This window comes from Girardinichthys multiradiatus, chromosome 20 (assembly GCF_021462225.1).
Source record: "Girardinichthys multiradiatus isolate DD_20200921_A chromosome 20, DD_fGirMul_XY1, whole genome shotgun sequence".
In the NCBI taxonomy this organism is placed as follows: Eukaryota; Metazoa; Chordata; class Actinopteri; order Cyprinodontiformes; family Goodeidae; genus Girardinichthys; species Girardinichthys multiradiatus.
Window position 1 is genome coordinate 30472607 of NC_061812.1, and position 26210 is coordinate 30498816.

The window sequence follows — 26210 nt, forward strand, 5'->3', positions numbered from 1 at the left end:
CAGCTTTATCACCTTTTTATTTTGACAGAAGTTTTATTTAACAGTTTTACTGACACATAAAATTGTACATCTGAGAACAAGCCATTTTACTTATGAAAAAACCTGGTGAGAAATGTTTCTTATACAAACAATACCTAACTAAGAACGTACAATGCTGGAGCATGGGAAACCTAACAATAAAAAGCCAAATACAGAAACAAATAATCTACTAAAGGTTTAACATGAACATATTGCTTCACAGGATTTATATATATTTACATTATAAATGTGTTTTTGATTTGTTTGGCATTCCAATAATCCAGTCTGCTGTTTGGACCTCCAGAGGACTAAATCCCCCTCTAAAGTAACCCCAGGGGCCTTCTTGTAAGTAGTCCATTTAAGACTTTTACTAATCTTCGTCTTCTTCATCATCAATCAGGACCATTTTCCTCCTCTGCTTCACGCGAGCGGAAAAATCTTCCGTGTCGGAATCTGCATCTTTACTCGTGTCAACATCCATGGTAATGGTGGAATCGTTCTCTGATAAGAAAAAAAGGAAATGTCTATTTTACTCAAATGTTGCAGTTCTGACAAATTAAAACAATACGGATTTTTCTTATTGGTCTGATCACAAGCGTAAAACTTGCTATGAGTAAGCAACATTCATTTTTCTAACTGTCTTGACAGAATTGAATTAGCAAAACGTTTCTGAGATGATTTCCTGTTGTAGAACTTTAATCAACTAGAACTGTAGCTCTGCAGGTCACATAAAAATGCCCCCATAGAACCATAGTTCTGGTTAAAACAACTCCCTATTCCAGTATACTCAGAAAGCTTCGAAATAATCCATAATTAATTGGAATTTTAAATATTGATTGTTAACATGTTGAAAATTACAAGAAGCCAATACCTTTCTCCTCTTCATCATTATCATCATCCAACACCCTGCTTCTGCTTCTTTTAGTTGATATCTTCTCCTGGGGCCTGTTGGATCAGAACAAATATGTGAAATATGAAGAACATTCAGAGTAATCACAGGTTTTTCTTTTTATTTACTAAAACATACCATCATGGGGTGATAACCTACCTTTCAATTACACCGTTTGTTTTATCACCAGGAGTGGCACCTGACATCGGGTCTAAAACACAAAAAACCCTAAATTAAAATCACTAAAATAGCCAACTCTACCATGTAAAAGGTTTTATCAGTTTCTATTATTTATATAGCTTTAAGCTTCTCTTTGGAGTTCAGTTATCTAGACCATAAAAGGTGACCAAAACACCATCAACCAGAAAGGGCAACCAATCACCTTAATATATAAAAGGAGAAAGATGTCCTATTGTATTCAGAAATTAGGAATACTTTTCTGATTTCTATAATAAATACCTCCAAAGTCATGCTTTTACTTTAAAGACACTAGAGGGACGTTGGTGCATCTGCAGTTTTTTATAGAGCCATTAAAGATGATTTAATCAGCATCACTGCTTCTCAGGAGCAAAGATTTACCTTTATTTTAATATGTAAAATCTCCAGAGGAACAGAGGCGATTTGTTTAATTATATTCAACATTATAGTTTTGTATTGACGTTTCTGAAGTTAGACAAGACAAAAAAAAAAAAAAGCAGCTGTGGAGGATTTCTGTGCACCATGCTGACCCATGTTAGAAAGCTGTAATTAAGCTAAGCAAAGGATGAAACCTCCATCGGTACCTGCATCCACTGCAGTGTGGCACTTTCTATTGCGTGCAAGTAGCAGAGCTCTCAGAGCCTGAGCCCTCTGTTCACTCAAGACCTCTTCATCGTGCTCTTCCTCCTCCTCTGCCTGCTCCCGTGGCTCTTCTGTTGAGTTGCTGGGCCCTTGCTGCTCCTCATAGTTTTCAGGCCCATCTTCTCCAGGAGTTAATGCTGCAGCCGCACTCTGAAGCTGAGATGAACTGATGTTTTCTGGAATCCTCCAGAAGGTTTCCTGATTTTAAGAAATGATACAAACACTTTAAGTTTATCAAATGTTGAAAGAAACAGATTTTTTATATATATAAGAAATCATTTTATTTATTTAATAATTAAATAGAAATATGCTATTCATAAAATAAGTGATTTTTAATGACTAAAACATTCAAATAACTCATTTAATTATGAACAGCCAACATTTATTCATATATTAAATAAACAAAACATTTATAAATGCAAACTAATGTCAAATTAATATCTTTATTGAATGACTAAATATTCAATTATTTAATGTATTTAATTATTACTTTATTATAATTTATTTAGTTATTTATCAAATAAAGTAAAATAAGTAAAGTAAATCCATCAATACATTTTCTGTACGGGTCAGGGTGGGGGGCAATTAAGTAATGGGAGAGAGACAAATACAGGTCCTTCTCAAAATATTAGCATATTGTGATAAAGTTCATTATTTTCCATAATGTCATGATGAAAATTTAACATTCATATATTTTAGATTCATTGCACACTAACTAAAATATTTCAGGTCTTTTATTGTCTTAATACGGATGATTTTGGCATACAGCTCATGAAAACCCAAAATTTCTATCTCACAAAATTAGCATATTTCATCCGACCAATAAAAGAAAAGTGTTTTTAATACAAAAAACGTCAACCTTCAAATAATCATGTACAGTTATGCACTCAATACTTGGTCGGGAATCCTTTTACAGAAATGACTGCTTCAATGCGGCGTGTCATGGAGGCAATCAGCCTGTGGCACTGCTGAGGTCTTATGGAGGCCCAGGATGCTTCGATAGCGGCCTTTAGCTCATCCAGAGTGTTGGGTCTTGAGTCTCTCAACGTTCTCTTCACAATATCCCACAGATTCTCTATGGGGTTCAGGTCAGGAGAGTTGGCAGGCCAATTGAGCACAGTGATACCATGGTCAGTAAACCATTTACCAGTGGTTTTGGCACTGTGAGCAGGTACCAGGTCGTGCTGAAAAATGAAATCTTCATCTCCATAAAGCTTTTCAGCAGATGGAAGCATGAAGTGCTCCAAAATCTCCTGATAGCTAGCTGCATTGACCCTGCCCTTGATAAAACACAGTGGACCAACACCAGCAGCTGACACGGCACCCCAGACCATCACTGACTGTGGGTACTTGACACTGGACTTCTGGCATTTTGGCATTTCCTTCTCCCCAGTCTTCCTCCAGACTCTGGCACCTTGATTTCCGAATGACATGCAGAATTTGCTTTCATCCGAAAAAAGTACTTTGGACCACTGAGCAACAGTCCAGTGCTGCTTCTCTGTAGCCCAGGTCAGGCGCTTCTGCCGCTGTTTCTGGTTCAAAAGTGGCTTGACCTGGGGAATGCGGCACCTGTAGCCCATTTCCTGCACACTCCTGTGCACGGTGGCTCTGGATGTTTCTACTCCAGACTCAGTCCACTGCTTCCGCAGGTCCCCCAAGGTCTGGAATCGGCCCTTCTCCACAATCTTCCTCAGGGTCCGGTCACCTCTTCTCGTTGTGCAGCGTTTTCTGCCACACTTTTTCCTTCCCACAGACTTCCCACTGAGGTGCCTTGATACAGCACTCTGGGAACAGCCTATTCATTCAGAAATTTCTTTCTGTGTCTTACCCTCTTGCTTGAGGGTGTCAATAGTGGCCTTCTGGACAGCAGTCAGGTCGGCAGTCTTACCCATGATTGGGGTTTTGAGTGATGAACCAGGCTGGGAGTTTTAAAGGCCTCAGGAATCTTTTGCAGGTGTTTAGAGTTAACTCGTTGATTCAGATGATTAGGTTCATAGCTCGTTTAGAGACCCTTTTAATGATATGCTAATTTTGTGAGATAGGAATTTTGGGTTTTCATGAGCTGTATGCCAAAATCATCCGTATTAAGACAATAAAAGACCTAAAATATTTCAGTTAGTGTGCAATGAATCTAAAATATATGAATGTAAAATTTTTATCATGACATTATGGAAAATAATGAACTTTATCACAATATGCTAATATTTTGAGAAGGACCTGTAAATACATTAATACAATTTTCCGTCATTAAAAATACAATAATAAATAAATTATTAAAATAATGACCATCCAGTCTTAGAAACAGCACTGCCTGGTTTACTGGTAAAAACATCAAGCTAAAGTTTCTAACATGGTAATGAAATATTACCCATCCTCTACGTATAAACACAAAGACACACTTGTTCATTTTCAGGTGGTCTGATTCCCAGTTTGCGCAACAGCTTCAGGAAGTTCTTGTTATCCATGGCGTCTTCATTTGCCTCCGCAAAAGGGACAAGTGGAACAGGCTGGAACAGATCTGGGGGGGAAAAAAATGAGGCAAAATTTCAGCGTTTATTAAATGAATGTTTTTTCATGTCGGCTACAAACTTTAGTGAGGACAATGCCCCCCAGAATAAGCAGTCATACTCACCATCTTCCTCTCGATGGATTGCTGTTTGGTTTAAACAAATCTGCAGCCACAGCAACGGTCCAGACAAGCCTTTTAAAATACAAAACATGACAATTAAGGCTACAACTAAATGAAAGAAAACATGTGAATAACCTTAAAAATAAGAACAAATTTATGTACTTTACAACATTACTATGTTAGTCTTCACTTAGTTCAAGAAAGCAGACTGGGTAGTCTGGGCTTTAATCTTACCTTCTTGTTGCAGAGCATTTACCAAGTTGCTGATGTCTGCTCTGTGCTCTGCTGTCAGGTTAAAGTCTTGAGTCCTCTTCCTAACAGGTTGTGGTATTTCTCTTTTATTTCCATCTTCCTCACTATCCTCAGACTCCTCATCCCTTTCATCTTCATCGCCTTGATCTAAAGAATCATCTGGTGGACCTTGTGTTAGTTCAGCCAAGAACTCTTCCTCAGTCTGTAAGTGAAGTGACACATTTATCATTAAATTACATTATTCTACTTAAAGCCTACAGAGAGACCAGTATGGGCAGGTCACAGCTGATTCCCATTTCTGTTTAAGAACTCAAAAATCAATAAAAATATGTTTCACTTTCTGGTTTATGCAAAAATCTCCCCTTCTTTACAAAAACAACAAAAAAAGCCAAGAGTTTGTCTCTCTGCATCACTTAAAAGCTACAAATACAGTAATTTCCTCCAGGTTATGGGAGAGAGTTCATCTCTACAAATAAAAACAAATTTAAAACCGTTATATCTCCATCAGACAAGTAACAGTTTGGTTTCCATTTCTGTACACCTAGAAACCATGTGTTTTTCTAAAAATGTGCATCATATGGCCAAGAAATTGGCTTGTCCTTGGACTTGGCAAACTTAAAAATCTGGTTTGATTTTTATCAGTCAGTGAACGCACCACACTAAGTGCAACCAAGTTATGCTGGTAACATCAATCAGAAACACTAACATGTTTAAAATAAAGTCACAGGAAGCACAGAAATATAAGAAACATTTTAAAAGGGCTCAGAGAGAGCGGAAGTTTGCCAGATAACAGAAAGGTTGAATATGCTGGAATTGGAAATGTTGGCAGCCTTTTGCCAAACTCAGAGATGAAGGGTCTATATTCCTTAGGCAACACACACACACACACAAACACACACACACACAAAGTTCGGAGAAGAGGAATGGACCAAACTGGCCAAGGATAAGCATGCCAAGCTCGTAGCTTGAGGTGGTAATTGTTGCCAAAGCTACATCATCAAAGTATTGAGCAAATGTAGTGAATACTGACGAACACTTGATTTCTAACTTCTTTATTTTTAATATATTTGCAGAAATAACCCACATCCATTTTCATGTCACCCCTTTTGTGCTTCCCATTGAGTTTCTTTTGATAAGGGTATAAAACACAAAATATTTGTTGAAAATAGCTAACTGAGTCTTCTTCCCTCAGTAACAACTTTCACACTGAAGAGTGATGTTAGTAGCATGAACTACCTGGTTTACCAGACCAGCGATGCACACCTACAATAAGTACACTTAAGGAAACCTACCATGCCCTTTCTGGGGCTCTGTTTGTGAGCGCCGCGGCTTCTTTTCTTGTAAAGTTCGCGCCTCTCGGACACCAAGCCCATGCTCAGCAGCTTGTCCACAATACGTGCTCTAGACCGCTTAGCTGTGAGCTTCTTCATGATGTTACCCAGCACATCTGTGTCAACACAACCACTTTAAAATCACCTTTCAAAGCAGTGTCCCTGATAAAAGCTGCTACAGAAAACACAGGCAGTGTCAAATAATTGTATGCGATGATGACAATAAAGCCTCCAAACACCATCAGAGTCTTTGTACTCCTCAAAGAGCATCTCCAGCTCTAGCTCCTGCTCCTCGGTCCACAAAACGATCTGAGTACCCTTCCTTTCAACAAAACAATAGAAAAAGCCTTTAGTTTTCTTCTACAATATAAACACAAGCTGCGAACATATTTCTCGATTGACATAAAGCAGATTGCATACTTTGGTTTCTTCAGCTCTTTAGCATTGTCCACGAGACCCATGTGCACCAGCTGTGTCACCACCTGCCGGCGCGTGCGGCTGCTGTTGCTTAGTAACTGAATGACGGTCTCCACTATATCTGGCACTATGCACAAAAACAGGATAAAACAGTCAGTGGCAGAGTTCTGAGTTCAGCTTGGTCTGGTCACTTGTAAGACAGCAAAACGTCTGAACTAAAAACGTGAAGAAATTAAACCTTCAGAGTCAAGGTGCTCCATGTAGAGCCTACGCAGCTCCTCTTCCTCCTCTTCAGTCCATGATGGCTTCTTTCCCTCTCTGAAATATTTCATTACAAAGACAGATATCACTTTAGATTGGGGATTTACATTTGCATCTTTAATGTGTAACCTGCGTCAGCTCAGGTGCACACTTGATAAACACAAATAAAGCAGAGCACACACCCATCTTTGGTGTAGCCTTCAGTCATCTCACGCACAGCACCCACATTTTTCCAGAAGAGCAGTTCAACATATGCCTTGTTGTTCTGAGCTGCCACTCCAAAGAAGCGGCTCAGCACATACTTGGCAAAGGTCACTAGTTCCTGTGAAGGGAAAGAAAAAAAGATTAAGCAACCTGTATGTGATCTACAGTTGGATTTCCATCTAGGATTCCTACACATTTGCTCCAGACTCAACTACCCAGAGTTCTCAGTGCTTTACGCTCAGTTCTATAATATTAAATGCTAAAGTTCATTATGAATTTATGGATATTTCTGCAGTTGGCTGGCTTTAAATACTGAACATGGATGGATGGATGGATAGAACAAAGAAAGAACAAGGATGGTAAGAATGAAGGACAACAAGAAGAAAGATGAAAAGGAAATGAATACAAGGAAAGAAAAGAAGGAAAAACAAATGAAAAGCACAACGAAGGAAAGAAAAGGAAGTAAGGAGTTACATGAGGGATGAAGAAAAGAAGAGGGCATAGGGAGGATGGAACAAAGAAAGCTAGGAAAGAGGGAAGGAAGGAAATATATGTAGAAGGAAGTAAGGAAGGAAGACAGAAAGGACACAAAGAAAGAACAGAACTAGACAATGGGATATGATATACAGGTCCTTCTAAAAATATTAGCATATTGTGATAAAGTTCATTATTTTCCATAATGTCATGATGGAAATTTAACATTCATATATTTTAGATTCATTGCACACTAACTGAAATATTTCAGGTCTTTTATTGTCTTAATACGGATGATTTTGGCATACAGCTCATGAAAACCCAAAATTCCTATCTCACAAAATTAGCATATCATTAAAAGGGTCTCTAAACGAGCTATGAACCTAATCATCTGAATCAACGAGTTAACTCTAAACACCTGCAAAAGATTCCTGAGGCCTTTAAAACTCCCAGCCTGGTTCATCACTCAAAACCCCAATCATGGGTAAGACTGCCGACCTGACTGCTGTCCAGAAGGCCACTATTGACACCCTCAAGCAAGAGGGTAAGACGCAGAAAGAAATTTCTGAACGAATAGGCTGTTCCCAGAGTGCTGTATCAAGGCACCTCAGTGGGAAGTCTGTGGGAAGGAAAAAGTGTGGCAGAAAACGCTGCACAACGAGAAGAGGTGACCGGACCCTGAGGAAGATTGTGGAGAAGGGCCGATTCCAGACCTTGGGGGACCTGCGGAAGCAGTGGACTGAGTCTGGAGTAGAAACATCCACAGCCACCGTGCACAGGCGTGTGCAGGAAATGGGCTACAGGTGCCGCATTCCCCAGGTCAAGCCACTTTTGAACCAGAAACAGCGGCAGAAGCGCCTGACCTGGGCTACAGAGAAGCAGCACTGGACTGTTGCTCAGTGGTCCAAAGTACTTTTTTCGGATGAAAGCAAATTCTGCATGTCATTCGGAAATCAAGGTGCCAGAGTCTGGAGGAAGACTGGGGAGAAGGAAATGCCAAAATGCCAGAAGTCCAGTGTCAAGTACCCACAGTCAGTGATGGTCTGGGGTGCCGTGTCAGCTGCTGGTGTTGGTCCACTGTGTTTTATCAAGGGCAGGGTCAATGCAGCTAGCTATCAGGAGATTTTGGAGCACTTCATGCTTCCATCTGCTGAAAAGTTTTATGGAGATGAAGATTTCATTTTTCAGCACGACCTGGCACCTGCTCACAGTGCCAAAACCACTGGTAAATGGTTTACTGACCATGATATCACTGTGCTCAATTGACCTGTCAACTCTCCTGACCTGAACCCCATAGAGAATCTGTGGGATATTGTGAAGAGAACGTTGAGAGACTCAAGACCCAACACTCTGGATGAACTAAAGGCCGCTATCGAAGCATCCTGGGCCTCCATAAGACCTCAGCAGTGCCACAGGCTGATTGCCTCCATGCCACGCCGCATTGAAGCAGTCATTTCTGCAAAAGGATTCCCGACCAAGTATTGAGTGCATAACTGTACATGATTATTTGAAGGTTGACGTTTTTTGTATTAAAAACACTTTTCTTTTATTGGTCGGATGAAATATGCTAATTTTGTGAGATAGGAATTTTGGGTTTTCATGAGCTGTATGCCAAAATCATTCGTATTAAGACAATAAAAGACCTGAAATATTTCAGTTAGTGTGCAATGAATCTAAAATATATGAATGTTAAATTTTCATCATTACATTATGGAAAATAATGAACTTTATCACAATATGCTAATATTTTGAGAAGGACCTGTAAAGTCTGAAAATCCTATTTTTTTTCTCACCCATTTTCATTTTCCATGCTTATCCAGACCATAAAAATAATGAAATTTAATTACTAGTTAACCCTGTACATCAGCAAAGTACTCGACAGCACTGGGAAATAATTTCATCGTGTACCGCTGTACCTTGTAAGCAGCTGCAGCGGGATCATTCAGGATTTTGTTGAAAAGGTGAAAGACTGACATCTGGAAAAGCAAAGCATCCATTTTGAGGTCAACAGCCAGGCGGTGCAGCATCCGAACTATGCAGTGGTTTGTGTGAGGCGTGTTTTTCGTGTAGGATTTCAAAAGGAGAAGATACGGACGCACAATGCTGGGGTTGGCAAACCTGTAACAGAATAATCAAAATCTCCCTTAAGAAGATCTCAGGTCTTTCTAAACAAATATAAAAATATTTCCGTGGATTGAATATACACACAGTTGTCCTAGACCTCGTTTAGCCTAGCATTAAGGCCACCCACAGTCTTTAGGACCTCGATGACAGTTTGAACCGTGCAGAATCATGACAAATCTGGACTCTCTTATTCCAGTGAGGCATTACAACATTCCTTGGTGCTCACAAGTTTTTGCTGCTTTTTTGTCTTTTTCTACTATTTGTTAGACAATTCTACCACACTGTATTGTCTCAAGGATTTCACATCTTCACTAAAAATGTTTCTGCACAAACTACAGAACTTCCCTGTAAACATACCAGGTCTCTGCACCTCCTTGCAATGGAAGAGGAAGCGACAGCAGTATTTTTATGAGCCTATAAGACCCTGCGGAGATCATCCACATCCTGGCTGCTTTTAAATGTTGTGAAGTGATCTTAATCCAATGTGAAGGTAGCATTAATGTTAATGTAAAAGAGAAACTACGATCATATTCCCACCTCTTGATAAAGTCTAGAAAGTTGAACTCTTTTTCAGAAAGCTGGACCAATTCCAACTCTTCCTCATCTAACTCTGCTCCATCATCATCGTCTTCAGTCACAGTTTCAGGAGATGGCCCTTATGTATAAAAATAATAATTGTTAAGTTAAAATACAGAAGAGTGGCATTGAAACAGGGGGTTATAGATGCTTTAGAAAGCTTACTTGGCAGGTTGGCATGGAAGATCTGCTTGAGAAGATCCAGCTCTTCTTCAGGTTCAACATCAGATGAACCAAACACATCACCATCTGGCCATACTTCCCTGAACGTAACGGAAAAATACCTGTTTACCTAACTGGATGTTTTACTAGTTGAAAAGAAAACTGAAACAATATTTCGATAACAGGATATTTAACTTATTTGGATTTAGCTTCTTAAATATCACAACTTGCCACCTGTCTTAATATAACTTTAAAATTAAAAGCAGGTTACACTCTGATTCAAAGAATAAATTGTAGATTAGTTCATTATAAAATGGAGAACGGCAAAAGAAACAGTGATTATGTCCTGACCTGGCGGCCCGCAGCAGCGCCAGAGCTTCAGGTCCCAGTCGAGCCAGCAGAGCATCCTGCACTCGTATCATGGCCTCAGTTCGCTGTTCCTCAGGAGGCGTTTCTGATGCGGCATCAAAAGGCACAATGCTTTCAGTCAACGATGCTGACAGCTGCAAACAGAGGACAAAAGGATGGTAGTCTAAATAAATCAAATTTAGCATCAGTTCATTTTGTCAGACTAGCTTGCCCAACACTGAAGACCTCATAAACAGAACATACCAACGTTTACCACCAACGTTCTGACACTAACCTGAAACCCAGTTGCCCTCAGCTCTTCCTCAACAATCTTCCAAGTCTCCGCCAGCACTTCTGGACTTGATTCTTGAGCAGACTGCTTCTCTTTACCTTGAGACTTCTTCCGCCTCACTTTCTTCTTCTAAGGACATGAAAAAGGGAAATATTAAACACCTAAAAGATGCTTTGAAACAAAACTGTCCAGATCCCCACCAGGAACGCAATACCACTCACCTGAACGATTAGGTTTTTCCGACCTTTGCAGAAGCGCTCCAGCATGCGTAGGAAGAGATGTGTTGATTCCACCAGGTCTCTGAGGTAGGACTGTGGCTGCTTGGTTTCGTCATATTTTCTCAGCAAGGTCAGGAAAATCTCCCTGTACTCCATCAGGTAGAAGATGTTACCTTTGTGATGGCGTAAACAGATGAGATTTCAGATATCAGCAAACATTAAAAACACAGCACGGCTTATTGTTGCGAAGTTTAAAGGGCACATATCATGCTTTTAAATTCTTTCTTTTCACACTTAAATAATTCAGTTGTGGTCTAGATAAAGTGGAACTGCAAAGCTCTGGTCTGAACTCCTTGTTAATGTAGCTCCACAGGCTCCTCTTTTACCCCTGTTCCGAGGTGAGTCTGAGAGTTTTGGTACCGTCTCTTTAAATGCTACTGAGGCACTTCACACCCCGCCCCCCTCCAGGTCAAAGAGCGTTTCACTTTAACCCATTTGGCCATGTCCTTAAGGAGCTAAACGCAGCACACAGCATAAACATAAGCAGCAGGCACAATCCTACTGCTATCAAAACAATGCCAGGATGTCATAAACACACAATAAATCCATGTCTAAAATAAAGTTTGTTGTCATTTTAGCGATATTTGCAGCTTACTGCTTTGCTGCGTTCATCATTTCCATAGACAGAAGGAACTGACCCCTTAATCAGATGACGATTTTCAGCAAATCCTTCTTGATACTGGTGGAGGTTGCTGAACAACTCGTCCTTGAAGAAAATAAAATTTAACCAGACACTTTGAAGAGGTTCTGATGCTGGGAGATTGTGTAATGAACTGTGTGGGTAAATACACCAAACAACCGAATCGAACTTATCCTCTTTCAGCGTAGGCATACTTAGTTTGGACTACGAAATAGCAGCAAGGTATAAATATAGCGGAAAGGCGAAACTGATCAGCCGCAAGTCTGTGACCTTATTTAACTCTTCCACAGCAAATACTGTGACGTAACGGTTGGAAAAACGTAACAGATGATAGAGAAAACTGAACGGACTGAAAAATACGACCCAAACAGAATATAAAGATATCAGCGCCTGGAGAGACTAAATTCAGCTTTTCTGCACTTCTACAGACTCCAAGTGCATAATATGTATTTAAGGGTAAAAAAGTGGATTTTAGATGATACGTGCCCGTTAAAAGTAAACTGAAGACAACATTTATTAATTTAGCTTTTCTCTGAGGTTTTATCCTCTTCAAGATCACTGTCGCAAATTAGTCTGAAACTGCTTCGTCTGTACACATCCCACTATTGCTGGTTGATGCATATTTCACACATTCCAAAGATCAAATCTTAAGGCCCCTGCTGCCATCTAGTGGTCAAAGTTAAGCCAAATTATACATAATTTTGATAGCATGCATAAAAAAATTGTTCAGATTAACAATCTTCACTTAATTTAGCATCTGCCTGACCGAAATCAAAAATACATACTTTTTTTTATTAAACTGTAAATAAATTCAGTAATGGGTTAATAACACATTATCCTGTTAATTGACTTTTATTTTTAAATTAGGTTTTAGTTCGAGTTAAAATTTTATTTAAATATAATTTTTACTGCATTTGTTTTTCTTTGCCTTATTTACCCTTTATCAAGTTTAATATATGGCCCTTTTCCACTGGCTCAATTTGGCCAGCCCAGAACAGCTCCGAACGGCTCTGCACGTTGTGTGTTGCATTTCCATAGACCCACTTTTGCTCCACTGAAGGAAACACCTCCTGGAGGCGCGGGTTTAAAGCATCATGTGTCGTGCAGCATAACCACGAATGAAACACCCAACCGCCAATGTAAAGAAGAAAATACCGAAACGCGTTACAAACACAAGAAGTAACACGTCTATTGCCTGGGGATTAAATCTGCTGACTGCATTGGCAATCAGATTTGATGGGTAGGATTTCAACTTCTGTTTTATTATTATTATTTTAAGATTTCACTTTCCCTTTAAGAGACTTGGAAAGATTTGAATTAGGTCCCATTTTATTTCTAACAGTTGTTGTCTATATATTTATTCAACTGCCGCTGAATACTGCAGTCTCCTATGATCGCCAGAAAAGTTTGTACCTCGTCGTTGCTCCAAGGGGTGACTTTTCCGGATAACTGTGCGGAGTCCAACATGTTTCTCTCACTCGCTTGAATGCATGTTTGAAAATGCCGGTTGTTATTTTTTACGCTGGTCGACTCTTACGGCTGGCCGCACCCACGGCCAATCAGTGAACAGCTGTTTGTTCACGTCACTTACTGTACCGACTCGGCCTCGCTTAGCCCTGCTAAGAAGGAGGTAACAAAAAAGTAGGTACCAGTACTGAAATAATAGTAATGGAGATGCTTGTGAAGCGAGCCCGAGTCGGGCCAAATCAAGCCAGTGGAAAAGGGGCAGTATATACCTGTTTGTATTGATTTACTATTTTATTATATGTTTATCTACAGGGTGGGCCATTTATATGGATACACCTTAATAAAATGGGAATGGTTGGTCATATTAACTTCCTGTTTGTGGCACATTAGTATATGTGAGGGGGGAAACTTTTCAAGATGGGTGGTGGCCATTTTGAAGTCAGCCATTTTGAATCCAACTTTTGTTTTTTCAATAGGAAGAGGGTCATGTGACACATCAAACCTATTGAGAATTTCACAAGAAAAACAATGGTGTGCTTGGTTTTAACATAACTTTATTCTTTCATGAGTTATTTACAAGTTTCTCTTTGTTTACAGCCATTGACATGTCGCAGAGGTTAACAAAGATAGTGGGGCTATTCTTCATCAATGGAAACCTCAAGGCCACTGGATATGCAAAATTGCTACATGATGATGTGTTTCCCTCTTTATGCACTGAAGCTGGCACGTTCCCTGAGTTTTTCCAGCAAGATGGTGCACCACCACATTATGGGTGTCAGGTCCGAGCATTCCTAGATGAACAGTTTCCTGGAAAGTGGATTGGTCGTCGTGGGCCAGTTGAATGGCCCCCAAGGTCTCCCGATCTGACCCCCTTAGACTTTTATCTTTGGGGTCATCTGAAGGCAATTGTCTATGCTGTGAAGATACGAGATGTGCAGCACCTGAGACTACGGATACTGGAAGCCTGTGCTAGCATTTCTCCAGCGGTGTTGCTATCTGTGTGTGAAGAGTGGGAGAAGAGGGTTGCATTGACAATCCAACACAATGGGCAGCACATTGAACACATTATATAAGTGGTCAGAAACTTGTAAATAACTCATGAAAGAATACGGTTATGTTACAACCAAGCACACCATTGTTTTTCTTGTGAAATTTCCAATAGGTTTGATGTGTCACATGACCCTCTTCCTATTGAAAAAACAAAAGTTGGATTCAAAATGGCTGACTTCAAAATAGCCGCCATGGCCACCACCCATTTTGAAAGTTTGCCCCCTCACATATACTAATGTGCCACAAACAGGAAGTTAATATGACCAACCATTCACATTTTATTAAGGTGTATCCATATAAATGGCCCTCCCTGCATTTGTTTGATTCAAATACAGTTTATTTTATGTACAAGTTTTACAAATACTTATTTTACTAGTTTTACAAATATTTAGCAAATAATTTTGTCTATTTTTTTATTACCTTGTTTTATTTTTACACATTTGTCTGTTTCCGTGTTGATACATTACAGCATTTTCTCTGATCTACAATGGCAGATTTAAACAGAAATTTGAACATTTTAGCCTCTTGTAATTGAATTATTGTGGCTTTTGAAGTGGGGAGGTCTGTTTTAAAATTTTGTAAAGCAATTTGTGTTACAGAAGGTTGTAAGAAAAGCAGTGTACAGCTAAAGTTTATTTGGTCTATGGCGTCTAACTATAATTTACCTTTTGTGATAAAAAAAAAAAAATGCGTTTTTGAAAACCAGTTCTCCTTGCTCGAATGAGTAATATCTTACTTTTAATGACATTAGAGCTCTGGCGAATGCCTTCATCAGGAGACCGGTCCATCTCGTTCACAGTTAGCAGAAGTTCCTGATATGCCTTTAGTGCTAAATGCATCCTACAAAAACAACAAAGGGAAGGAACATATGAGAAAAGAAGCTCATCATAACTCATGCATTAGTGCTTTTTGAGCTCCTTCCAGCTGATTTTACCTGCGGGACCAGGATGTGGCCTCTTTGCGGTCTGTTAGCAACATTTCATAGTAATTGGTAACGTTGCGTTCAATAAAGTAAAACGTACGAATAGACATGGTCTCTGAGACCAAGTCAGCACGGAAACCATTGCCACGGTTGAAGGCCATGAAGAAGCTGAGCGCCCAGAGGTAATAGGTCTCGTCGTGTTGTTGAGTCTGCTCGCGGATTAGACTTTCCTGTGAAGAAAATATACACAAAAAATATGTATAATAGTGTGAATCATCAAAAAAAGTGAAAGAGGGACTTCAACTGGAAATACACCATCTCTTTTCATTTCTAATTTAATTGTTGCAAAAAATTCTAAATCCAGTCCTCTCATTCAAAGAGCATTTTACTGTTTGAAAGATGGTTTATAATAAATCTAAATTTAAAAGCAAAATAATCTACTGTTGAAGAAAACCAGTGTTTATGCACACAACACATACCATGACAAAACCATAGACCGTGAGTAAAGAAATATATAAGACAGAGAAGAACAACACTTCTCTGCTGTTTTCCTAAGTTAAGACTAGAAAGGTTTCATGGTTCACCCAACTGCACCATCGTCTGTGGTGTTTCCAGGATAGCTATGCTTAGAATGTAAAACTCTAACTCTACAAGTTTCATTAAGTCAGACGTTTTACGACGTTCCCACAACCATTCTGATTTAAATTCAAGACGTACACAAATTACAAAAATAAACTTACTTCATAATTTGAGCAAGTTAAATACAACTTGACCGGTTTTTAGCTAACTGGTTTGTTTTAGCCAAAGGAACATACACTTTTCCATGACAAAGAGCTGGTAGTGAATAATGTAGCAAGAATGTTTGGAGTTTAGCTTCTTAAAAATAAAGTAAGGAGCAGAGTTCTTCCACAGGTTTGTGGAGACAGGTCAATGTTCATATACATTTATATACTCCTTTTCAACAGGGTCTTTGACAGTAGCAGAAGGAACGAATGAACAAACGTACAAAATTAACAAGCAAATTTAGGTCCTAGTATGGTACACTGGACCTATTTAAAACCTTTGAACGCAAAGAAAATATTAATATATTATTATTTTTCAGGACTTTTTAGGACCTTGCAGGTATTTTTGGATTAAAGGTGGGGTTAATTAACAGAAATTAACATTTTCTGTTTAAACAGTGCTTGGTGGTTCTCAGTTTACCTGCATGCTACAAATAAAAACCATGGTGTTCCCCTTACTGACCTTAACGAGGTACATGAGTCGATTGTAGCAGTTCTCCAAGAAGTCAACGCAGAACTCTCGCAGGAAGAGCCGAACGTTTAAGGCCGAGCGTCGTTTTTCCTTCAAATCGTGGGCCTGTCGATTTCTCTTAGGAACACGTCTCACTGCTTTTCCCTGATCGTGAGTGTAATTTTTGAACTACAAAATCAAAAGCAAAGAGATGTGGGCCGCTGTTGAATTTTCATCTCATTAGAGAGGAGCTTTATGGTTGATCACTCACGTTGTTAAGATTTCGGTGATAGATCACGTCCTTCTCCCCGATTGCTCTCAGGCCTTGAACCACAAATGATCCCCCGAAGTGAGAGTGTCTGAAAGAAACAGCAATATAAAACTCACAACTCATGGAAATATGTATTACAGTATATTTAAAGAACCATGGCAGACTTAAAAGAGAAGAAAGCTTTATAAATATAGGAGCAGACCTAAGGTGCATTCCCAAACTGTTCAGGCCACTTTCCATTAATGGATCTAGTTCAGCTAATCCCTTCTGCAGACAGGTGAAAATAATCCTCCACAGTATACTGTATGTATAGGAACTCCTCTAATAATACAGGCTTTTTAACATTTAAGGCATCCCACAAGAGATCCTCTTTAGGATCATATGTAGAGGGTCAGAGATGAGAATATCCTTAAGCTTCTGGGATGCAGCTTTATATTCAACTAGGACATCACTCCACTCATATTGGCCATTTCCTGCAGCTTCCCGCTTCACTTGATACAGTATTTCCTCCACGAGTGTGAAGGGAAGAAGCCTTTGGATAAAGTGTTTACTGCATTAACTGAGTTAACGGAGTTCGGCACCACCTTGCATCATAGAGGTTTCCAAAACAAGGAAGGAAAACAAAATAGAGCCACCTATAAAACCGTCTAATGTGAATGCAAATAATAAAATGTTTATACTGATTTTGGCTCTAATCAAACACAAAATCATTGTGACAGACAAAAAGAAAAAAAATTCTAAAATTATTCTGCCACATTCCACTTTAAAAGTAGACACTTATTTTTTTCTTGTTCTCCCCGAACTTTGAGGGAGTTCATCTGTGAAATCCAGTTGATCTTCTATGTCCAATCAGTGGTTGTACTGTTTTCATGCCACATTAATGTAGCAGATCAGCATCCAACATGTGCCACTGCTGGAAAATCAGAAAACCAAGAAAATCTGAAAAGCATGGGAATAAAAATGCTTAATCTGTAATAGTTCGTTCCAGAGGGTGGGGGATCGCCACCAGGTGATGAAAGTGAGAACTGGCATTCTGGATTAGTTGCTCTCAGCAAACAGATAACAAGGTTTTAATTTTTTTTTCCACGATCACGAGTTTAAATGTGGGTTGAACTTTTCTGTGTGGAGTTTGCATGTTCTCCCTATGCGTGCATGTGTTTTCTCTGGGTACTCTTGACTTCCTCCCACACTCCAAGACCATGTATGTTAGGTTAACTGGAGTCTCTAAGTTGTAGGTGTTTTTGGTGTGAGTGAGAGCATCAATGACTGTGTGTCTCTGTGATGAACTGGCAACCTATCCAGGGTGTACCCCCCATGATAGTTGCAGATACTCATCAAACCACTGTGACCCTGCAAGTAGAGCTACACGAAATACTGAATCGCAGTATCAGGGTGTCCAATACTGCATCGCAAAGGACTGCTTGATTGCAATATTTGACAGGGCATTACGTTTTCGGGATCTGGCATTGCTGCACTGCTAATTAGTGTTATATGTGGCCAGTTGGATGGACTTTAATTGCCTGTAATGCCCACACCAGATGTGCACTTTTTGGAGCTGAGATGCTAAAGCTCGGGGAAAGTGGTGGGCCACACGTCTAAAAGGTAAAGAAAGCCAAGTGTGCGGAAAATGTGGGTTAGTTGTAATCAATATCGTTATCGCAATTATCAACAACTGTATCAGAAGTAAATATTTTGCTGATATTGTGCAGCACCACGCGAAGTATTAAATGGAGATGGAAAATTTATTTTAAAAAAAAAAAGATAGATTTTTTTATGTTTATGTTATAAGATTATCTTCATTCATGCATCAAAGCATATGTTTCTGACCCTTCTCTGATTTTTACTGAACTAAAAACAAAGTTCAGCAAAGAACAAGGTGTGTGTTGATACATTTACATAATGGAATAAGGAAGAGTTTTCAGTTTAAAGGCATTTAATGAAGAGGAAGAAAACTGACCAATTTCCCAGCACCTGGTGCATCACTACAGACCACTTTTCTAAGGAGCATCAGCTCTTCTTTACCTCGTTCCTCTCTGTAACGTGCGAGAGCGTTTCTCTGCATGCTCCTTCTGTCTCAGAGCCTCCAGTTCCTGAGAGTCTCTCTGCTTCTCCACAGCCGATCGAGCATGACCGGCGCTCACCAACGCTTCAGGTGTCTGCAAAATTAAAACAGATCATATTAAGCACAGATCACCTAGAGATCTATGAATGTAGAGCAAATGTAGGCTTTCAAAGTCTAACCTGGTCTCTGAACATGAGGGAGATTATTTCCAACATGTGCATACTCCACTGCTGCTCACTCTGAGCAGATGCGAGAAACTTGACCAGGTCATCAAAACCGCTCATGTGAATGGCCCACAAAACCCTGTCATGTATGCTGGCATCATCGTCCACCTTCTGCCACCAGAAAGAGGACCACAGGTTAGAAGAAGAGATGGAAAAGCTGAGATAAAGGTTAACGGATCAATTACTTGGGAGAAAGGCCAAACCTTCTCTTCACAGGGATTTGCAGGTACATGAAGCATGTTTCTGACCAGCAGCAAAATCCTCTCGATCAGTAGGTTATCCTCTTCCTGTCTCTGCTCCCAGTCCTGAATAAATGACCGTGCAACAGGAAAAGGAGTGAAATCCATCACAAAAGAGAAGAGTCTTAAAATTCAAAAAACAAAAATGTCTATGAGTTATAATGCCTTGCAAAAGTTTTTAATACCCCTTGAACATGTTTATATTTTGTCACACTAAAAACACATGCTTCACTGTATTTTAATGGGATTCTATGTGATAGACCAACACAATGTAGTGCACAGTTAAGAGGAAAGAAGAAAACACTGTTGTGCTGTGTCTATGTTCTTAGCTCCCATTGCTCTAATAACACTACATAACCACCTGCCTTCAACAGACTGGGCTTTGATTGGGCCATTTAGCACATGAATATGATTTGATTTAAACCATTCCACAGGAGCTCTGGCTCCGTGTTTATGGTTGTTGTCCTGCTGGCCAGTGAACCACTGTCCCACTGTCCCAGTCTTTTGCAGCTTCTAACAGCTTTTCTAGTACTGTAGTTACCTACGGTCATCTTCTCATCAGCTCTAAGCAGCTTCCCTGGCTGCATCCCAACAACATTATGCTGCCACCACGTTTCACTGTAGGGGTGGTGTGTTTCATCTCAACATAGAAATGTGCATGTAGGGCAAAACGTTCTGTTGTGGTCTCATCTGATCACCTTCTTCCACATGTCTGAAATACCCCCACACCCCCCACATACATAGAGCCTGTGGCAAACTGTGAACTGGACCTACTATTTACAACACCCTTCTTCTTGCCAGTTTGCCTTAAAGACCAGATTTGTGGAGAAAATAATACAAAGCCACCCTGTCCACAGATTTTCCCAGAGCTGTGGATCTGTGCAGCTCCTCCAGAGTTCCTTGTACAGGTCCTTCTCAAAATATTAGCATATTGTGATAAAGTTCATTATTTTCCATAATGTCATGATGAAAATTTAACATTCATATATTTTAGATTCATTGCACACTAACTGAAATATTTCAGGTCTTTTATTGTCTTAATACGGATGATTTTGGCATACAGCTCATGAAAACCCAAAATTCCTATCTCACAAAATTAGCATATCATTAAAAGGGTCTCTAAACGAGCTATGAACCTAATCATCTGAATCAACAAGTTAACTCTAAACACCTGCAAAAGATTCCTGAGGCCTTTAAAACTCCCAGCCTGGTTCATCACTCAAAACCCCAATCATGGGTAAGACTGCTGACCTGACTGCTGTCCAGAAGGCCACCATTGACACCCTCAAGCAAGACGGTAAGACACAGAAAGAAATTTCTGAACGAATAGGCTGTTCCCAAAGTGCTGTATCAAGGCACCTCAGTGGGAAGTCTGTGGGAAGGAAAAAGTGTGGCAGAAAACGCTGCACAACGAGAAGAGGTGACCGGACCCTGAGGAAGATTGTGGAGAAGGGCCGATTCCAGACCTTGGGGGACCTGCGGAAGCAGTGGACTGAGTCTGGAGTAGAAACATCCAGAGCCACGGTGCACAGGCGTGTGCAGGAAATGGGCTACAGGTGCTGCATTCCCCAGGTCAAGCCACTTTTGAACCAGAAACAGCGGCAGAAGCGCCTGACCTGGGCTACAGAGAAGCAGCACTGGACTGTTGCTCAGTGGTCCAAAGTACTTTTTTCGGATGAAAGCAAATTCTGCATGTCATTCGGAAATCAAGGTGCCAGAGTCTGGAGGAAGACTGGGGAGAAGGAAATGCCAAAATGCCAGAGACCAGTGTCAAGTACCCACAGTCAGTGATGGTCTGGGGTGCCGTGTCAGCTGCTGGTGTTGGTCCACTGTGTTTTATCAAGGGCAGGGTCAATGCAGCTAGCTATCAGGAGATTTTGGAGCACTTCATGCTTCCATCTGCTGAAAAGCTTTATGGAGATGAAGATTTCATTTTTCAGCACGACCTGGCACCTGCTCACAGTGCCAAAACCACTGGTAAATGGTTTACTGACCATGGTATCACTGTGCTCAATTGGCCTGCCAACTCTCCTGACCTGAACCCCATAGAGAATCTGTGGGATATTGTAAAGAGAACGTTGAGAGACTCAAGACCCAACACTCTGGATGAGCTAAAGGCCGCTATCGAAGCATCCTGGGCCTCCATAAGACCTCAGCAGTGCCACAGGCTGATTGCCTCCATGCCACGCCGCATTGAAGCAGTCATTTCTGCAAAAGGATTCCCGACCAAGTATTGAGTGCATAACTGTACATGATTATTTGAAGGTTGACGTTTTTTGTATTAAAAACACTTTTCTTTTATTGGTCGGATGAAATATGCTAATTTTGTGAGATAGGAATTTTGGGTTTTCATGAGCTGTATGCCAAAATCATCCGTATTAAGACAATAAAAGACCTGAAATATTTCAGTTAGTGTGCAATGAATCTAAAATATATGAATGTTAAATTTTCATCATGACATTATGGAAAATAATGAACTTTATCACAATATGCTAATATTTTGAGAAGGACCAGTACAATCTGTTGGTTTATGTTGACAGCCATGTCTTGGTAGAATTAAGGTGTCATATTCGTTCCACTAGCATATTATGAACTGAACAGAGCTCTGTGAAATGTTAAACCACAAACATCTGGATTTATAGCAAAACAAAACCACACAAAAGTTGATATTATTTACTAATTACTTCTGAATGCTGGTTACAGTTTTCTGATTTTTCCTTGTAAAAACAAATAGATAGTGGTTGTGACGTGACAAAAATGGCAATATTTTAATTGGTGTGAATGGTTATCCAAAAAAATGTAACTGACTTACAAGTTGAAGAAGGTTGTACAATGTCTCACTTAAAATCCCAAACACCTTCTCACTGGCAAAAGCCTGAAACATTAAACACACAAACATATGGATCTGTGTTATTTTACAGCCAAGTCTACAGCCTAAGCATTCAAGTTACTGTGGATAAATTAGAAGACTATGGTTCCTACCACAATGTTGTAAAAATACCTCTTTATAGGCCTGTAAATGAGATGTCACTTGCATAAAGTGATGCCTAAACACCGGGTCATCTGGGATTTTACCAAAACACAGCACAGCAGGCTGGGTGAGGTTAACCATGAGCCTGAAAGAAAAAACATTCTTACTATCACCTTTCTGTGCGAACCACTGCTCTGTAAACAAATATATGCTACCATGCCAAGGGTCATACCTGATGCAGGCATCAAACAAGGCTTTGTCTTGTCTGTACTGAACGATAATTGGTAGGAGGTCATTTTGGACAATCTGGCTGTCACCAAGCTGCTGTCGAACATCACGGGTGTCATCTTCATGACGTAGATACCTGATCAGGTCTTTTACGCTCTCTGCCACAGGGAAAAAAAAATTTTTTTAAGGAAAGCTGATTCAAATAAGAAAATGCCCATTTTACTAAATGTTTGAGTCTTAGATGCAGTAGTTTAAAAACCACTTACCCAAACAGTCAGTCTCCTTGTGATAACTGTCTCCCTCTAGATAACCCAGAGCACTGCATGTTGCCAAAAGCTCACAGTTCATCCTGAATGAGTTTATACACCATCAGCCAACCTTCAGGATCAGGGGCTCAACCTTATCTGATGAATTAAATGACGGTTTAAACACAAGGACATCATGCTGTGCGATTTATTCAAAGGATCAAGTCAGTACAATATACAGGTCCTTCTCAAAATATTAGCATATTGTGATAAAGTTCATTATTTTCCATAATGTCATGATGAAAATTTAACATTCATATATTTTAGATTCATTAGAAATATTTCAGGTCTTTTATTGTCTTAATACGGATGATTGTGGCATACAGCTCATGAAAACCCAAAATTCCTATCTCACAAAATTAGCATATTTCATCCGACCAATAAAAGAAAAGTGTTTTTAATACAAAAAACGTCAACCTTCAAATAATCATGTACAGTTATGCACTCAATACTTGGTCGGGAATCCTTTGGAGAAATGACTGCTTCAATGCGGTGTGGCATGGAGGCAATCAGCCTGTGGCACTGCTGAGGTCTTATGGAGGCCCAGGATGCTTCGATAGCGGCCTTTAGCTCATCCAGAGTGTTGGGTCTTGAGTCTCTCAACGTTCTCTTCACAATATCCCACAGATTCTCTATGGGGTTCAGGTCAGGAGAGTTGGCAGGCCAATTGAGCACAGTGATACCATGGTCAGTAAACCATTTACCAGTGGTTTTGGCACTGTGAGCAGGTGCCAGGTCGTGCTGAAAAATGAAATCTTCATCTCCATAAAGCTTTTCAGCAGATGGAAGCATGAAGTGCTCCAAAATCTCCTGATAGCTAGCTGCATTGACCCTGCCCTTGATAAAACACAGTGGACCAACACCAGCAGCTGACATGGCACCCCAGACCATCACTGACTGTGGGTACTTGACACTGGACTTCTGGCATTTTGGCATTTCCTTCTCCCCAGTCTTCCTCCAGACTCTGGCACCTTGATTTCCGAATGACATGCAGAATTTGCTTTCATCCGAAAAAAGTACTTTGGACCACTGAGCAACAGTCCAGTGCTGCTTCTCTGTAGCCCAGGTCAGGCGCTTCTGCCGCTGTTTCTGGTTCAAAAGTGGCTTGACCTGGGGAATGCAGCACCTGTAGCCCATTTCTTGCACACGCCTGTGCACGGTGGCTCTGGATGTTTCTACTCCAGACTCAGTCTACTGCTTCCGCAGGTCCCCCAAGGTCTGAAATTGGCCCTTCTCCACAATCTTCCTCAGGGTCCGGTCATCTCTTCTCGTTGTGCAGCGTTTTCTGCCACACTTTTTCCTTCCCACAGACTTCCCACTGAGGTGCCTTGATACAGCACTCTGGGAACAGCCTATTCGTTCAGAAATTTCTTTCTGTGTCTTACCCTCTTGCTTGAGGGAGTCAATAGTGGCCTTCTGGACAGCAGTCAGGTCGGCAGTCTTACCCATGATTGGGGTTTTGAGTGATGAACCAGGCTGGGAGTTTTAAAGGCCTCAGGAATCTTTTGCAGGTGTTTAGAGTTAACTCGTTGATTCAGATGATTAGGTTCATAGCTCGTTTAGAGACCCTTTTAATGATATGCTAATTTTGTGAGATAGGAATTTTGGGTTTTCATGAGCTGTATGCCAAAATCATCCGTATAAGACAATAAAAGACCTGAAATATTTCAGTTAGTGTGCAATAAATCTAAAATATATGAATGTTAAATTTTCATCATGACATTATGGAAAATAATGAACTTTATCACAATATGCTAATATTTTGAGAAGGACCTGTATAATCTGGAATGAGCGATGCACTAATCAGTAAAACGTACATAAAACATACTTGTTATTCTTTCATTTTCTGATGGATTTACAGCTATTATTTCTATCAAAGAAGTAGAAAGGAAGAAGTTTTCGTCTCTTATGTTATATAGGGCTTAGAGTAAAAAAAAAAAAAAAATCTGAAATGGTCGAATGGGACTCAGCAGGTCACACCTAATGGAAAACTCGGTGTCGGCCCAAAAAAGCCTGATCGGTGCATCTTTACCTGGACAGGTGCAAGATGGATCATAAAATCCTTCTAGGGCAAGCAGTGAGCTGGATCAAAAATATTCTATTATTGTTTATTGATTGGTAAAAACACCCCTTTCTTAAATTACATTTAAAATAAACACACACTAGGGACATGGTTTTATATGATTATTTCTGCTCTGATTTGTGTTTAGGTCTTTTTTGCTTTGATTTCTCAAATTTAAGTTAAACAGAAACCACAGAGCTAATTAACAAAGATATCAACAGCAAACTACTTTACAGTTAAGGCTGCTATAGCGTCATAAAACAGTAACATTTCGCCACACATTCTACTGGTGTAATGTTAGAGAAGTTAGCCTACGACATAGCAAATATGACTGCAAAATAAATTAATTTATTAACCACTATCGAAAAAAATAACATACCAACAATGTCTTTCGGGTGTTTTTAGGCCCCAGTCGCTGAATTTAACACCAGCCAGTGAATAAACTTCCAGTTTTCTCCAGCTCTGTAAAGCTAGTTTTGACCTGCTGTTACCCAGATCGGACACAAGTTCCGCGCCAACTCTGAGAGCGGAAGTGGAACTTCGTCATTTGTTTTAGCTTTTTGCGCCCTGGGTTTAGACTTTCAGGCACAGCAGGCGTTCGCTATAACGCATTTATGAATCTACAAGTTTTATGACTGTCTATTGTTTTTTTTTAGTTGATACCGGCGCAATTTCTTACGTCTTAAAACGTCACAGCTGTTATTATTATAGAATTTGTACTTTGGCCTAAAGTGTTTCCTTAGAAGTCAAAACCGAGGGAATAACAGGTATACGTACAAATTATTAAGACTTCTTGTAGCGCCATGCACAGCTTTCTTAAGGTGATTAACAACTTTTGCGAGGGAACACAAAGGAATTGCGTGGGGACACAAAAGAAAAAATAATCCCCCTATGTCCCTTTGCAGGCTCCGTAATTTAGTATGTTTAGCTCAGAGTTCATAACACAGGTGAAAAATGGGCATAATTGAATGTATACATTTCGAAGTAAATTTAGATTACTGATTCCATTTATTTTCTGTAGTTTTATTTAGCAAATGACGTCATGAATCTCCGTCTGAAACAGTGGCGGTTCTTGCATGAATGACAGTCTGGGCGAGGTCACACACGTCCCAGTAGAAAATAATAGAACAGCGACAGAGGACGTTCTGCATTGAAACAAAAATGCCTTCTGTTCTTTTCAAAGTAAACATTAGAATTAAATTCTCGAATTGAGATATAAACTATTTATTTATTTGTTTCGAAAACCAGTCTAGTAGGACTATAGTTGATGTTGCTGGTACCTAAGTGATATGTTTCAACGTGCTATTGTTGTCATTTCTGCAGTTTTTCCGGATCAAGTCTGTTTATGTCCTCCCTAAGTCTAGTTATGACACATTTGTGCTATGTGCATGTGGTCATTTGTTATTTATTTTGTTGCATTCATTACTGATAATCAGATGCA

General features: G+C 39.9%; 1 protein-coding gene across 1 annotated transcript; it reads right to left on the reverse strand.

The window, feature by feature from the left end:
* On the reverse strand, positions 1–25283 carry timeless (timeless circadian clock). Its single transcript, XM_047347987.1, has 30 exons — positions 25149–25283; positions 22669–22806; positions 22407–22560; positions 22205–22319; positions 22016–22078; positions 19168–19269; positions 18920–19075; positions 18701–18834; positions 16679–16766; positions 16420–16596; positions 15187–15404; positions 14989–15092; positions 11039–11208; positions 10821–10946; positions 10529–10680; positions 10181–10278; positions 9977–10094; positions 9232–9433; positions 6820–6959; positions 6615–6694; positions 6380–6503; positions 6199–6281; positions 5921–6075; positions 4611–4830; positions 4380–4448; positions 4147–4265; positions 1690–1945; positions 1067–1118; positions 890–963; positions 1–519 (listed from the first exon to the last, which is right to left on the reverse strand). The coding sequence occupies exons 2-30, from the start codon at positions 22748–22750 to the stop codon at positions 389–391; spliced, it is 3762 nt and encodes a 1253-aa protein (XP_047203943.1). The 5' UTR covers positions 22751–22806; positions 25149–25283; the 3' UTR covers positions 1–388.
* Positions 25284–26210: the final 927 nt, after the last annotated feature.

Excerpts from the sequence above, each read along its gene's own strand:
- timeless (XM_047347987.1), bottom strand. The coding sequence starts at position 22,750 with ATGAACTGTGAGCTTTTGGCAACATGCAGTGCTCTGGGTTATCTAGAG. Across the intron at positions 9,434-9,976 it reads TTTCTAGACTTTATCAAGAG|GTTTGCCAACCCCAGCATTG; the intron begins GTGGGAATATGA and ends ATTCTGTTACAG. Across the intron at positions 6,695-6,819 it reads GAAGGCTACACCAAAGATGG|AGAGGGAAAGAAGCCATCAT; the intron begins GTGTGTGCTCTG and ends GAAATATTTCAG.